The 15,543-nt window shown below is 47.4% G+C and overlaps 1 protein-coding gene across 1 annotated transcript in view; it reads left to right on the top strand.

Annotated features, from left to right (window-relative positions):
- Positions 1–466: 466 nt before the first annotated feature.
- The window catches only part of LOC122919928 (synapse differentiation-inducing gene protein 1-like), a 35,425-nt gene continuing 20,348 nt past the window's right edge, over positions 467–15,543 (top strand). The window contains exon 1 of the mRNA XM_044269133.1: positions 467–783. Coding sequence (XP_044125068.1) covers positions 484–783 — 300 coding nt within the window. The 5' untranslated portion in view covers positions 467–483. The remainder of the gene's footprint in view (positions 784–15,543) is intronic.

Raw genomic sequence — 15,543 nt, 5'->3', positions numbered from 1 at the left:
GAATTTACAGCTGTCATTTCACATTCAAGGCATGAGGTGCCTTACAGGAGAAGAGCAGCAGTGAGAGAAGTCACAGTTCCTGTGTTTGACCCAGTGCTTTCTGCTGCTGGCTCTCCTGCATACAGTGCTTCCGTGATGTTCATCACCATGAGCAGCTTTATCCAGCTTTATCCTAAAGTATCTCTTGCATCACTGCTCTGGTCCTCCCATGACTTCTTTATTTATCTCAAATTTATGACATTTACCTTTGTGATCCAAAAATGTCATGGGATAAAATGTCAATTTCCTTCTCCCTCTCATGTCCACTACAAGTGAAGCCTTCAGCAGTCATGAGAAATGGTCGTGTGTGGGATTATGAATTTGGGATGTTTTCAGGTGAGGCGGGTCCTGGCTTGTGGGGCTGGCTTGCTGACAAGGAGGAGTGACGGGTTCACTTTTACTGTCTCATAACCTCTGCTGAGGAGCTCAGAGCCTCACACAACAATGGAGAACACAGCCTTCCAGGAGCCCTACCCCAGCAAACCAATGGACCAACCTCCTGCATACAGCCCTGGACCTCCAGTCATGCAGCCCCCTCCATACCCTGCTTATTACCCACCGGGGCCAGATCACGGTGTCCAACAGACCCTCATCAGCCAACCAACCTTAACCAGAGTGGTGGTGGTGAATGGGCAGACGACATCAACCGATGGCCACTACGAAGATTACCTCTGTTGGTCCATCTCAAACTTTCTATTTTGTTTTTGGCCCCTTGGATTTGCTGCCATTATTTTTTCTTGCAAGGTACGTAAGAAGCTTACTGACAAGATATATTAAAATTAAGAAATGTAACATTATAAACCAAAATTCCTGGACTGCTATCACATGGATAACACCTTTATCTGGCCACAGCTTATTTTCCATATTTTTTAATTTTTTTATGACTGCTTTACGATAATTGAGTATTCTTTTACATAATGTATACATTTAATTTAGAACATTATAGCTTTTTATACCTTACGTTACTTATTAATCTTTTACACGTGTAGAATGATATTTTTTAGGACTTTCTTTTTCCATCATATCTTCTTGTCCATTTGGATTAATTTACAGTTTTTGAAATGTTTTGGGAAGGAAGAAATGCAAATGAGCTCTCAACAAGATTTGCCTCTAATGCCACCAGATGTAAGGCAGCTATCCTATAAGTCAATATTCAGCTCTTAAAATAAGCCTTGAGACATGACTTGGATATTAAATAAGCCAGCATCTCATCTGCAGACACATCTGGTGGCATTAGAGGCAAAGCTTGTTAAGAGCTCATTTGCATTTCTTCCCTCCCAGAATTCCAGAGGAGCATGTATGGCCTATAAGTCTCCTCACACTGATTAAGGTGCTCTCTCCCTAAGGAGAGTTAGTTCCCCCCTTGCTTATGTTTTACCATCCCTAGACATTAGTGTACAAACTCAGGGGTGCTCCACCAATGAGGCCAGGTGAGGCGATTGCCTCAGGCAGCACCAGGTAGGGGCAAGAGGAGGGCAGCCGAAGAGCCATGGGCTGATGGGAAGGGGTTAAGTTAAGAAATTAGCATTGGGGAGTGGGGGTGCCATTTCAGTTTTCGCCTCAGGCAGCAGAAAATCTAGGTGCACCCCTGTATGTAATGTACCTATGGTGAGAAAATAAGTGCTTTTTTCAGGTTTGAAAGAGGCAGTCCCACAGCCACACATAAAGGCCACCCAATGGATGCTTCATACATATATGTTTTATACAGCTGGTATTAAGGCATACCCTTGTATGTAGTGAGTGCCCCCTAGTGGTGGCTGCAGACAGATGGTATTTTATCATGTAACTGTCTATGCAGGGGATTTGGAGCTCTGTACCAGGAAAATTGAGTTCTGACCACTTTAAAGATATATTGTGGATTGCCCAGCCTAGAATTGTAAATCTATAAATATGAACAATAGAATTTTTAGTGTCCTAACACCATTAACCCCTTTACCTTCCTAAGTTCACCTTACACCACCTTAGATCACTTAGGATATTAGGTTATGACCCTTTAACTGTAGACCACCATGACTATTGGTCTGGTCTCTATTAGTTTAAGGGGTCTGTATACATTTAAGGGGCTAAATCTATTATTTTAATTTAAATTCCAACAGGAAAAAATGTTGTACAGCGTGCCCAATGTGGGGATTATACTTTATAAATGTGATTTTTGAACAGATCTTTCTAATATTTCAGAACATCAATTTGGGGTGGAATTCCCCTTTAAGTGCCACATCCCTTATACACTAACTCTATGTATACAGCACAATGCCCAGGGGCTGAATACTGGCCTCTAGCCATATGCATTTAGAGGCGTCTTTAAGTCTGGACCACAAATAACGAATACAGTCAGGTCCATAAATATTGGGACATCGACCCAATTGTAACATTTTTGGCTCTATACACCACCACAGTGGATTTGAAATGAAACGAACAAGATGTAGCTTTACCTGCAGACTGTCAGCTTTAATTTGAGGGCATTTACATCCAAATCAGGTGAACGGTGCAGGAATTACAACAGTTTGCATATGTGTCTCCCGGATGGGTGAGTCAAGATGGCAGCCTACATGTGTTCACTGGCGAACACTGCGAACTGACCATCACTGATGCCTATTCTTGTCCACAAAACGGACAAGAATAGGACATGCTATATTTTTTTTGCAGGGCCACGGAATGGTGCAACGGATGCGGACAGCACACTGAGTGTTGTCCGCATCTTTTGCGGCCCCATTGAAGTGAATGGGTCCGCACCCGAGCCGCAAAAACTGCGGCTTGGATGCAGACCCGAAAAACAGTCATGTGCATGAGGCCTTATGCAGACTCCTGCTAATTAAAAGCACCTGGGCAGAATGGGGAGGATAGAAGATATAAGATAAATAGAAAGATAGATATGAGAGATCGAGTGCTGCCTTTTTTCTTTTATAGATAGATATGAGATAGATAGATAGATAGATAGATAGATAGATAGATAGATAGATAGATAGATAGATAGATAGATAGATAGATATGAGATAGATAGATAGAGACTCCACAGAGAAAGCAGCACTGTATGAAAGTCAAGAAAGGCAGGACGCTGGAGGTAGGCCTACATGAGGGGTTTTGGGCGCCAGGGTCGGGCGAGGAAGGGTTAAGAGGAGTTAGGTGGGCGGGAGTTGGAGTGCAGAGGGCATAGGTTATAAGAGGGGGCGGGCGCAAGCGGACCGGCGCCATTTTGGGTAAGGAAGAGCAGGAGAACGGACATCTCCCTCCCACCCGCCCCTTTTTTGGTGTTCTGTTGGGGATAGTGGCGTTTAGTGATGTTGCGGCAGTCGTGGCGGGGGAAGGTCATAGAAGCTGGTGGTCTTGGATGGTGTGGAAAATGGGAGGGCCCCCAGGAGGGGGGCTGGACTCTCATAGTTGGGGCATTTTGGTTCGTTCAGAGAGGCGTCCATCAGTTGGTGTCTCCGAGCTGGAGTTTTGCGGCTGGAGGCAAGATGGAAGTGCCGGGTTGGCGTGTTTATACATATATGTGAGAAATTTGGGGCTTCCATGACCTCCCTCGTCAGGGGGTAGGGAAAATGTTATTGTTATATTTATATTATATTTATATATGTTATTTATTTAATAAACGGCTGCTGTGGCCGATTTAATCCATCCCAGACTGAGTATTCATTTAGGGTAAGAGGTGGTTGGGGGGTAAGGTATTTTATTATGTTGGGACAGCAGGCCCTGGCAAATACCCAATAACCCAGTCATGATAAAGGTGTGCCAGTGATTATAATCTTGATCAGGTCCATACTACCACATATAGTAAATAGTATTCAGTATTTATTCACCTAGCATTTGGGGGGTACTCTCTCTCCTAGGGGCGAGCGCATGGAGAGATAATAATCCTGACTTAGGGCTCTCACCCAGTTGAACCAGTACTCTCTGCTCTGCACTGATGAGGGGCAATTACCCCGAAGCAGCTGTGTGCAGAAGACTTGAGATGCTGGCTTATTTAATTCCGAGTCATGTCTCAAGGCCTGTTTAAAGGGTCAAACATGGACTTATAGGATAGCTGCCTGACATCTGGTGGCCTCAGAGGAAGAGCTTGTTAAGAGCTGAGCTGCATCCCTTTCTTCACCCAGGATGACATTTCAGCACTAAAGACCATTCACTTTATTTAATAGTGCTGATGGATGGAATGAACCAGATAATGTTTAGATTCCACAGAGAAAGCTGCGCTGTGTGAAAGTCACCATAAAAGTGTCTCAGTGATTATAATCCCGATCAGGCGTCTATACACTATAAATCTATAAAGTCGCCGCACTACCAAATAAAGTGAACAGCATTTGGTGTTTATTCACCCAGACGCGCTGAAATGTTCTGCTGGATGAATAAACAGTAAACGCCATTCACTTTATTTGGTCGTGCTGCGGCTGTTTTATGGACGTGGACAGATAAATAATGGTTTAGATTAGAGATGAGCGAAGTTTGCCAAAATTCGATTCGGCTGCTTCGCCAAAGTTCACAAAGAAATTCATTTCATGGCAAATTACTTCATCACAAATCACATTTCTTTGTATGAAGCGGGCGCAAGAACAGGGAACGGCAATTGTGCCTCCCCACGTCATTAAGCCCCTCAGGTGCCTTGTTCTACACTGATCGCAGCATCTGAGGGTCACCTTCAGCCCATCAGGAGATTGATCTGGGGTTAAAATAAAATATATATAAATGTACTCATGTAATTCATTTCCTCGCACAGAGGCCGTTGTGGCCATCTTGATTGAAGAAAACAAGCCAAATCTAGCACAAGCTGATAGATAGATAGATAGATAGATAGATAGATAGATAGATAGATAGATAGATGAAAATAGCAGAAAGACAGCACTCGAAAATAGAAAAAAAATATATACAAGTTTATTCACCTATGCAGGACGCAGGGTGAATACACTTTTCTTCTTTTTTTTCTATTTGAGAGTGCTGTCTTTTTGCAATTTTTGTTTATTTGGGCGATAGTCTTGTCCTATTGGGCCTGCACCTCTCTTGTTTGTCTGTTGCTGCCATTTTTCTTTTCTATAGAGATATATAGATAATTAGATAGATAGATATAGTATCTCACAAAAGTGAGTCCACCCCTCACATTTTTGTAAATATTTTCTTCTATCTTTTTATCTGACAACACTGAAGATCTGACACTATGTACAGTAGTCAGTGTACGGCTTGTATAACAGTGTACATTGGGCGTGCCCTCAAAATAACCCAACACGCAGCCATTCATGTCTAAACCGCTGCCAACAAAAGTGAGTGCACCCCTAAGTGAAAATGGCTAAATTGTGACCAGTTAGCCATTTTCCCTCCCCGGTGTCATGTGACTCGTTAGTGTTATAAGGTCTCAGGATGGGGAGCAGGGTTACATTTGGTGGTATCGCTCTCACACTCATACTGGTCACTGGAAGTTCAACATGGCTCCTCATGGCAAAGAACTCTCTGAAGATCTGAAAGAAAGATTTGTTGCTCTACATAAAGATGGCCGAGGCTATAAGAAGATTGTCAGCACCCTGAACCTGAGCTGCAGCACGGGGACCAAAACCATACAGCGGTTTATCAAGACAGGTTCCATCAGAGCAGGCCTCACCATGGTCGACCAGAAAAGCAGAGTGGACATGCTCAGAGGTTGTATGAGTGCTTCCAGCATTTCTGCAGGGGTTACAGGGGTGGGGGGTCAGCCTGTCAGTGCTCAGACCATACCATACTGCATCACATTGGTCTGCAAGGCTGTCATCCCAGAAGGAAGCCTCTTCTAAAGATGATGCACAAGAAAGCCTGCAAACAGTTTATTGAAGACAAGCAAAATAAGGACATGGATTACTGGAACCATGTCCTGTGGTCTGATGAGAGCAAGATAAACTTATTTGGTTCAGATGGTGTCAAGCGTATGTGGTGGCAACCAGGTGAGGAGTACAAAGACAAGTGTGTCCTACCTACAGCCAAGCATGGTGGTGGGAGTGTCATGGTTTGGGGCTTCAGCTGTGGGGAGCTACAGTTCATTGAGGGAACCATGAATGCCAACATGTACTGTGACATACTGAAGCAGAGCATGATCCCCTCCCTGCGGAAACTGGGTCACAGGGCAGTACTCCAACATGATAACGACCCCAAACACACCTCCAAGATGACCACTGCCTTGCTAAAGAAACTGAGGGGTAAAGGTGCTGGACTGAACAAGCATGTCTCCAGACCTAAACTCTATTGAGCATCTGTGGGGCGTCCTCAAACGGAAGGTGGAGTAGCGCAAGGTCTCTGACATCCACCAGCTCTGTGATCTCATCATGGAGAGGTGGAAGAGGATTCCAGTGGCCACCTGTGAAGCTCTAGTGAACTCCATGCCCAAGAGAGTTAAGGCAGTGCTGGAAAATAATGGTGGGCACATAAAATTTTGACCCTATGGACACAATTTGGCCATGTTCACTTAGGGGTGTCCTCACTTTTGTTGCCAGCAGTTTAGACATTATTGGCTGTGTGTTGAGTTATTTTGAGGGCACAGCAAATTTACACTGTTATACAAGCTGTACACTGACTACTGTACATAGTATCAGAGTGTCAGATCTTCCAGTTGTCCCAGGAAAAGATATAATAAAATATTTGCAAAAATGTGAGGGGTGTACTTAATTTTGTGAGATTCTGTAGATATGAGATAGATAGATAGATAGTCAGGGCCATAAATATTGGGACATTGACACAATTCTTACATTTTCGGCTCTATACACCACCACAATGGATTTGAAATGAAACAAACAAGATATGCTTTACCTGCAGACTGTCAGCTTTAATTTGAGGGGATTTACATCCAAATCAGGTGAACGGTGCAGGAATTACAACAGTTTGCATATGTGCCTCCTACTTGTTAAGGAACCAAAAGTAATGGGACAGAATAATAATCATAAATCAAACTTTCACTTTTTAATACTTGGTTGCAAATCCTTTGCAGTCAATTACAGCCTGAAGTCTGGAACGCATAGACATCACCAGACACTGGGTTTCATCCCTGGTGATGCTCTGCCAGGCCTCTACTGCAACTGTCTTTAGTTCCTGCTTGTTCTTGGGGCATTTTCTCTTCAGTTTTGTCTTCAGCAAGTGAAATGCAGCTCAATCGGATTCAGGTCCGGTGATTGACTTGGCCGTTGCAAAACATTCCACTTCTTTCCCTTAAAAAACTCTTTGGTTGCTTTTGCAGTATGCTTTGGGTCATTGTCCATCTGCACTGTGAAGCGCCGTCCAATGAGTTCTGAAGCATTTGGCTGAATATGAGCAGATAATATTGCCCGAAACACTTCAGAATTCATCCTGCTGCTTTTGTCAGCAGTCACATCATCAATAAATACAAGAGAACCAGTTCCATTGGCAGCCATACACGCCTACGCCATGACACTACCACCACCATGCTTCACTGATGAGGTGGTATGCTTTGGATCATGAGCAGATCCATTCCTTCTCCATGCTCTTCTCTTCCCATCACTCTGGTACAAGTTGATCTTGGTCTTATTTGTCCATAGGATTTTGTTCCAGAACGGTCAAGGCTTTTTTAGATGTCGTTTGGCAAACTCTAATCTGGCCTTCCTGTTTTTGAGGCTCACCAATGGTTTACATCTTGTGGTGAACCTGTTAGCACACACTTATTCCAGCTCACCTCCCTGGTCATTGAATGCAGTCCCTTTTCCAGAAGCCTGGGGTGTGACCCCGCCGCAATCAGCACAAAATTGAAAGGAAAAGAACGGCTCCGGATTCTCAGAGGTCCTCTAAAAACGTATTCTTTATTCAAACATATAGTTTACAGCAGATATATCCACCCGGTATACAGACAGTTGACGCGTTTCGGATTAGAATCCTTAGTCGTGTGGTGAACCCTCTGTATTCACTCTGGTGAAGTCTTCTCTTGATTGTTGACTTTGACACACATACACCTACCTCCTGGAGAGTGTTTTTGATCTGGCCAACTATTGTGAAGGGTGTTTTCTTCACTAAGGAAGGAATTCTTCGGTCATCCACCACAGTTGTTTTCCGTGGTCTTCCGGGTCTTTTGGTGTTGCTGAGCTCACCCGTGCGTTCCTTCTTTTTAAGAATGTTCCAAACAGTTGTTTTGGCCGCACCTAATGTTTTTGCTATCTCTCTGATGGGTTTGTTTTGTTTTTTTCAGCCTAATGATGCTTGCTTCACCTATAGTGACAGCTCTTTGGATCTCATCTTGAGAGTAGACAACAACAGATTCCAAATGCAAATGGCACACTTGAAATGAACTCTGGACCTTTTATCTCCTCATTGTAATTGGGATAATGAGGGAATAACACACACCTGGCCATGGAACAGCTGAGAAGCCAATTGTCCCATTACTTTAGGTCCCTTAACAAGTGGGAGGCACATATGCAAACTGCTGTAATTCCTGCACCGTTCACCTGATTTGGATGTAAATCCCCTCAAATTGAGGCCTCATGCACACGACCGTTGTGTGCATTCGTGGCCGTTGTGCCGTCTTCCGTTTTTTTTTCGCTGACCCATTGACTTTCAATGGCCTCGTGGAAAAATCTGAAAATGCACCGTTTTGCAGCCGAGACCGTGATCTGTGTATCCTGTCCGTCAAAAAAATATGACCTGTCTATATTTTTGGACGGACAACGGTTCACGGACCCATTTAAGTGTATTGGTCCGTGAAAAAACACGAATGCACACAAGATTGGCATCCGCGTCCGTGGTCCGTGGCCGTAAGCTACTTTTACACAGACGGATCCGCAGATCCGTCTGCATAAAAGCTTTTTCAGAGCTGAGTTTTCACTGGGCCCCCCCCCCTCCCTCCCCTGTAGTTAACTCGTTGGTGGCCACCCCCCCCCTCCCTCCCATGTAGTTAACTCATTGGTGGCCAGTGGGCCCCCCTCACTTCTTTGTAGTTAACTAGTTGGTGGCCAGTGGGCCCTCTCCCCTCCCTCCCCCTCCTAATTAAAATCTCCCCCCCCTATCATTGGTGGCAGTGGAGAGTACCGATCGGAGTCCCAGTTTAATCGCTGGGGCTCCGATCGGTAACCATGGCAACCAGGACGCCACTGCAGTCCCGGTTGCCATGGTTACTTAGCAATTTGTAGAAGCATTATACTTACCTGTGAGCTGCGATGTCTGTGTCCGGCCGGGTTCTCCTCCTACTGGTAAGTGACAGGTCTGTGCGGTGCATTGCCTAATGATCTGTCACTTACCAGTAGGAGGAGCTCCCGGCCGGTCACAGACATCGCAGCTCGCAGGTAAGTATAATGCTTCTACAAATTGCTAAGTAACCATGGCAACCGGGACTGTAGTAGCGCCCTGGTTGCCATGGTTACCGATCGGAGCCCCAGCAATTAAACTGGGACTCCGATCGGTACTCTCCACTGCCACCAATGATAGGGGAGGCGATTTTAATTAGGAGGGGGAGGGAGGGGGGAGGGCCCACTGGCCACCAACGAGTAAACTACAGGGGGGGAGGGGGCCCACTGGCCACCAATGAGTTAACTACAGGGGAGGGAGGGGGGTCCACTGGCCACCAACGAGTTAACTACAGGGTAGGGAGGGGGGGCTGGCCACCAACGAGTTAACTACAGGGGAGGGGGGGGCCCACTGGCCACCAATGAGTTAACTACAGGGGAGGGAGGGGGGTCCACTGGCCACCAATGAGTTAACTACAGGGGAGGGAGGGGGGGCCCACTGGCCACCAACGAGTTAACTACAGGGTAGGGAGGGGGGGCCCACTGGCCACCAATGAGTTAACTACAGGGGAGGGAGGGGGGGCGGCCACCAACGAGTTAACTACAGGGGAGTGAGGGGGGCCCACTGGCCACCAATGAGTTTACTACAGGGGAGGGAGGGGGGGGCGGCCACACTGGCCACCAATGAGTTAAAAACGGGGGGGGGGGGGGGGGTCTGCCCCCTGCTGCCTGGCAGCACCTGCCAGACAGCAGGAGGCAGTCATGTACACAGTTTGTAGTATATTCTAACCTGAAGCATCCCCATCACCATGGGAACGCCTCTGTGTTAGAATATACTGTCGGATCTGGCTACCAACGAGTTAACTACAGGGTAGGGAGGGGGGGCCCACTGGCCACCAACGAGTTAACTACAGGGTAGGGAGGGGGGGCCCACTGGCCACCAACGAGTTAACTACAGGGGAGGGGGGGGCCCACTGGCCACCAACGAGTTAACTACAGGGGAGGGGGGGGCCCACTGGCCACCAACGAGTTAACTACAGGGGAGGGGGGGGGGGGTGGCCAACAAAGAGTTAACTACAGGGGAGTGAGGGGGGGCCCACTGGCCACCAATGAGTTTACTACAGGGGAGAGAGGGGGGGGCGGCCGCACTGGCCATCAATGAGTTAAAAACGGGGGGGGGGGGGGGGTCTGCCCCCTGCTGCCTGACAGCACCTGCCAGGCAGCAGGGGGCAGTCATGTACACAGTTTGTAGTATATTCTAACCTGAAGCGTCCCCATCACCATGGGAACGCCTCTGTGTTAGAATATACTGTCGGATCTGAGTTTCACGATCTAACTCATATGCGACAGTATATTCTAACATAGAGGCGTTCCCATGGTGATGGGGACGCTTCAAGTTAAAATGTACCATCGGATTGGAGAAAACTCCGATCCGATGGTATAAAAGGGACTCCTGACTTTACATTGAAAGTCAATGGGGGACGGATCCGTTTGCAATTGCACCATATTGTGTCAACGTCAAACGGATCCGTCCCCATTGGCTTGCATTGTAATTCAGGACGGATCCGTTTGGCTCTGCACGGCCAGGCGGACACCAAAACGACTTTTTTTTTTCATGTCCGTGGATCCTCCAAAAATCAAGGAAGACCCACGGATAAAAAAACGGTCACGGATCACAGACCTACGGACCCCGTTTTTGCGGACCGTGAAAAAATACGGTCGTGTGCATGAGGCCTAAAGCTGACAGTCTGCAGTTAAAGCACATCTTGTTTGTTTCATTTCAAATCCATTGTGGTGGTGTATAGAGCCAGAAATGTTAGAATTGTGTCGATGTCCCAATATTTATGGACCTGACTGTATGCAGATAGATAGATAATTAGATATAATATAAGATTTTAGAATAAATATAATTATATAAGTATTGCTTGAGAAAAGTCCCAGTAAGAGGATTGTAGTGTCACACTGGTGAATAAGGCTACTTTCACACTGGCGTTTCTGGGTCCGCTTGTGAGAGCCGTTTCAGGGCTCCCACAAGCGGCCCCCAAAACAGATCAGTTCAGCCCCAATGCATTCTGAATGGATTTTCAGGCGGATACTAAAACGCAGCTTGCAGCGTTTTGGTGTCCGCCTGACGATGCGGAGCCAAACGGATGTAAGTCAATGGGGACGGATCCGTTTTCATTGACGCAATATGGTGCAATTGAAAAAGGAACCGTCCCTCATTGACCTTCAATGTAAGTCTGGACGGATCCGTTTTGACAGACTTTTTTTGAATGAATAATGCAAAACAGATACGTTATGAACGGATACAAGCATTTTCATTATTGGTGCGGATCCGTCTATGCAGATACAAGACGGATCCTCACCAAGCGCAAGTGTGAAAGTAGCCTTAAGGACATTACTAAATACTTTTTTTGGGACTGCTGCGGAATGTCTTATTTAGATAGCTGAGGATTTGCTCTGGTAGGCAGGGTAAGCGGATGCAGTACAGAGGCAAAACAAGTTCGTAAATCAAAATGTCAGTGCTTATTCACACAAAAGGAAAAAGAAAAACAACTCATAACAGTCTTGGTATTAATCCACACAACGAAAAGTCTATATAACAGACACATCACCTTGCTAGCCGTTTTATCCCCAGCAGTTCACAGCAGGCTTTAGGGGGCTTGTTTCCCAGCATGCAGCCCTCATGCGGCTCTCAACCTTCCAGCACGGCACCATGCTTCAGATCCCAAGACAAAGACTCAGATTCTGAGCCCAGCTGCCTATTTAAAGGACAGCCAGGTGCTGCCAAAACCCGGACCTGCACTTAAACTCCGGTCCGGTATTTGATCTCACCTGGCTGGAAATCAGCCCAGCTGCCCATGTTGGGAGGAAAATACCTGTTTTCCCAAACAAAACCCCTTGCTATGTCACATACCCCCCCCCCCCTCCTTTGTTCAACCCTGAGGGGGTGAACACATGCCAGACAATGTACCCAGGACAGGGCATCCGCGTTTCCCTGTAACCGGCCTGCCCTGTGTTCTACTGTAAATTTAAAGTTTTGCAAGGACAAGAACCATCTGGTGACCCAAGCATTCCTCTCTCTGGCCTGACTCATCTACTTGAGAGGGGAGTGGTCGGTCACCAGACTGAACTTTCTCCCCAACAGAAAATAGCGGAGAGACTCGAGTGCCCACTTGATGGCCAGGCACTCTCTCTCCACTATACTGTACCGGGTCTCGGCTGGAGTGAGCTTACGGCTGAGGAAGACAATCGGCTGCTCCTCCCCATTGACTTCCTGAGACAGTACCGCACTGAGGCCTACTTCGGAGGCATCGGTTTGTACTATAAACTCCCTTTTGAATTCGGGCGTCACCAAAACCGGGGAGCCACACAGGGCAAACTTCAAAGAGGAGAAAGCCTCTTCCGCCTGATCATTCCAGCGGACCATCACGGACTTCCGTCCCTTCAAGAGCCCTGTCAATGGAGCTGCTAAAGTGGCAAAATGGGGAACGAACCTCATATAATAGCCCACCATTCCCAAGAACGACTTTACTTGCCTAGAGCTTACAGGTCGGGGCCAATTCCTTATCGCCTCTATTTTGTTTACTTGGGGTTTGATGATTCCGTGCCCAATGACATACCCTAGGTAGTTGGTCTCCTCTAACCCTATAGCACATTTTTTTGGGTTAGCTGTTAGACCAGCCTTTCAAAGGGAGTCCACTACGGCCTGTACTTTTGGCAGGTGACTTAGCCAGTTAGTACTGTGATTGACAATATCATTCAGATAAGCCGAGGCGTATCGCCGATGTGGACGAAGCACAATGTCCATTAGACGTTGAAAAGTGGCAGGGGAGCCATGCAGACAGAAGGGTAACACCTTATATAGGTACAGCCCCTTTGGTGTAATGAAGGCAGTTTTCTCCTTAGCAGCCTCCATCAGCTTACAAAAATCGTTACAAAACCGTAACATCCCATCCGGCTTGGGTATTAAGACTATAGGACTGGCCCACTCACTTTTTGACTCCTCTATGACGTCTAGTCGCAGCATGAGCTGCACTTTCTCCGAGATGGCTTGTCGTCGAGCCTTCGGGTACCCGGTATGGCTTTAACCGGACTTTTGCCTAAGGCTCAGTGACAATATCATGCTGGATTATGGAAGTGCATCCAGGGAGGTCCGTGAACACATCCGTGTTCCGACTAATGAACTCTCTGGTCTCCTGAGCCTGTTTAGAGGAGAGGCTGTCAGCAATTTTTACTGTGGCAACCGCTTCCCTTTCCTCAGACATAGGAGCCGGAACCTTTTCCCCTAGAAAACCTGGCCGCAGACTGTCTTTAGTACAGGACTCCCTATCTTACCAAGTAAATTAACATGGTAAACCTTCTCTGGCTTCTGCCGCACTGGCTGGTGTACCTTGTAATTTACCTCTCCAACTTTCTCGAGAACCTCGTAGGGCCCCTGCCATCTAGCCAGGAACCTACTGTCCACGATCGGTACCAAAACCCAATCACCCGGGTTAAAGATCTGGACCCAAGCCTGCCGAATAGATCCGACTCTGGGCTCGCTGAGCAGCCTCCATATGCTCCCTGACAAGAGGCAAAACGGTCTCTATCTGCTGTTGCATCTTGATAACATACTCCAGGACACTTTTATGCGTAGTGGGTTGCTGTTCCCACGCCTCTTTGGCCACGTCCAACAGACCACGAGGATGTCTGCCATAAAGCAATTCGAAGGGCGAGAACCCAGTAGAAGCCTGGGGTACCTCTCGCACAGCGAACATGCGATAGGGCAGAAAAAGCTCCCAATCCTTCCCATCTTTAGACACCACCCTTTTTAACATAGTTTTTAGAGTTTTGTTAAACCTTTCAACCAGACCGTCTGTTTGCGGAGTGTACATGGAAGTCCGTAACTGTCTGATATGCAGCAACTTACAGAGTTTCCTCATGACCTTGATCATAAAAGCGGTCCCCTGATCAGTCAGGACCTCTTTATTTCGCCCCACTCGGGAGAACATCTCTATTAGCTCCTTAGCTATAAGCTTCGCCGATGTATGTCGCAGTGGCACCCCCTTCGAGTGGCGTAGTCCAGGATGGCCAAGATGTGTTGGTGTCCTCTAGCGGACTTTGGTACTGGGCATACGAGGTCCATAGCGATTCGCTCAAATGGCACCTCGGTGATCCGGAGAGGTACCAAGGGACTGCGGAAAAGGTCCTGGGGGCTAGTTGCCTGGCAGGTCGGACAAGACTTACAGAATTCTTCCACCTCCTTAAACACACTGGGCCAGTAAAACCGTTGTAGTATCCGGTCCTGTGTCTTCTGCATTCCCAGATCATTCCCGAGAACATACTGATGGGCTAACTCTAACACGAGTTTGTGATAAGCCTGGGGCACCACTAACTGTTCAATGTATTCACCTCGCAGCTGGTTTACCCGGTAAAACATACCCTGATGAACCACAAAACGGTGGAACACCGACTCTGCCCCTGGTTGCTGTGGTTCACCATCTACTATAAATACATTTTCCTAGGCTCTGGATAGGATTGGGTCCCAGTGTTGGGCTGTACCAAAATTATCCCCGGAGACATTGAGGTCTGCCAGCTCAGGACCCGGCGGCAAATCCTCTGTGTCTCCCACCATCACACTTAGTGGGGTTGTCTCCCCCTCTTCCACTGAAGTGGCGGTCACCCCTACCGCTGACCCTTCAGACTCAGGTTCCCAGGGTTCTGGTCTCCCCCCTGAGCCAGGCCACTCTGCTAGGATTACCCCTGTCTCATGGGTATTAGTCACTCTCTTAGCAGGCCACAGTGCCGGGAAGTCTCTCCCGATTATAAGTTCTCAGTGTAGATTGGTGGTGACAGCCACCTTGTGGGTCCCCCTGCCGGCAACCGCGGATAGTGACACCATAGCAGTGGTGTAGTCTTTTAAGTCTCCATGAATACACATGACCCCAACTTTCCAGCCAGTATACTCAGTGGACCTTACCAGGGTCACCAGACTCCCTGAGTCCAACAGAGCCTCCACTGGAGTGTCTCCCACCTCCACCTGGCACAGGTGATTCAGAGTCTCCGGGGCACACGCTGCACACAGCTTCCTAGCATATAACGACTGATGGAAGCAATAGTTTGTGTCCATGGGTTCCACCTGATGTGGACAGTCAGTTCGTACATGGCCAGGCTCCCGACACCACCAGCAGACTATCAGAGCTGGTACACAGGGGGTATATCCCAGGTGGGTTTGGTGGGCGCAAATCGCCGGGTCTGGGGTGGAGAGTTACGGGTTTTGACTACCCCTCCTCCCAAAATAACCCCCCTGTAGAATCTGGCTAGCCTCAAAGCGCTCCACCAGGTTGACCAT

The sequence above is a fragment of the Bufo gargarizans genome, chromosome 9 (assembly GCF_014858855.1).
Source record: "Bufo gargarizans isolate SCDJY-AF-19 chromosome 9, ASM1485885v1, whole genome shotgun sequence".
Lineage (NCBI taxonomy): Eukaryota > Metazoa > Chordata > Amphibia > Anura > Bufonidae > Bufo > Bufo gargarizans.
Note: the sequence above shows the minus strand (reverse complement) of the source record. Positions and strands in the feature narration are given on the sequence as shown.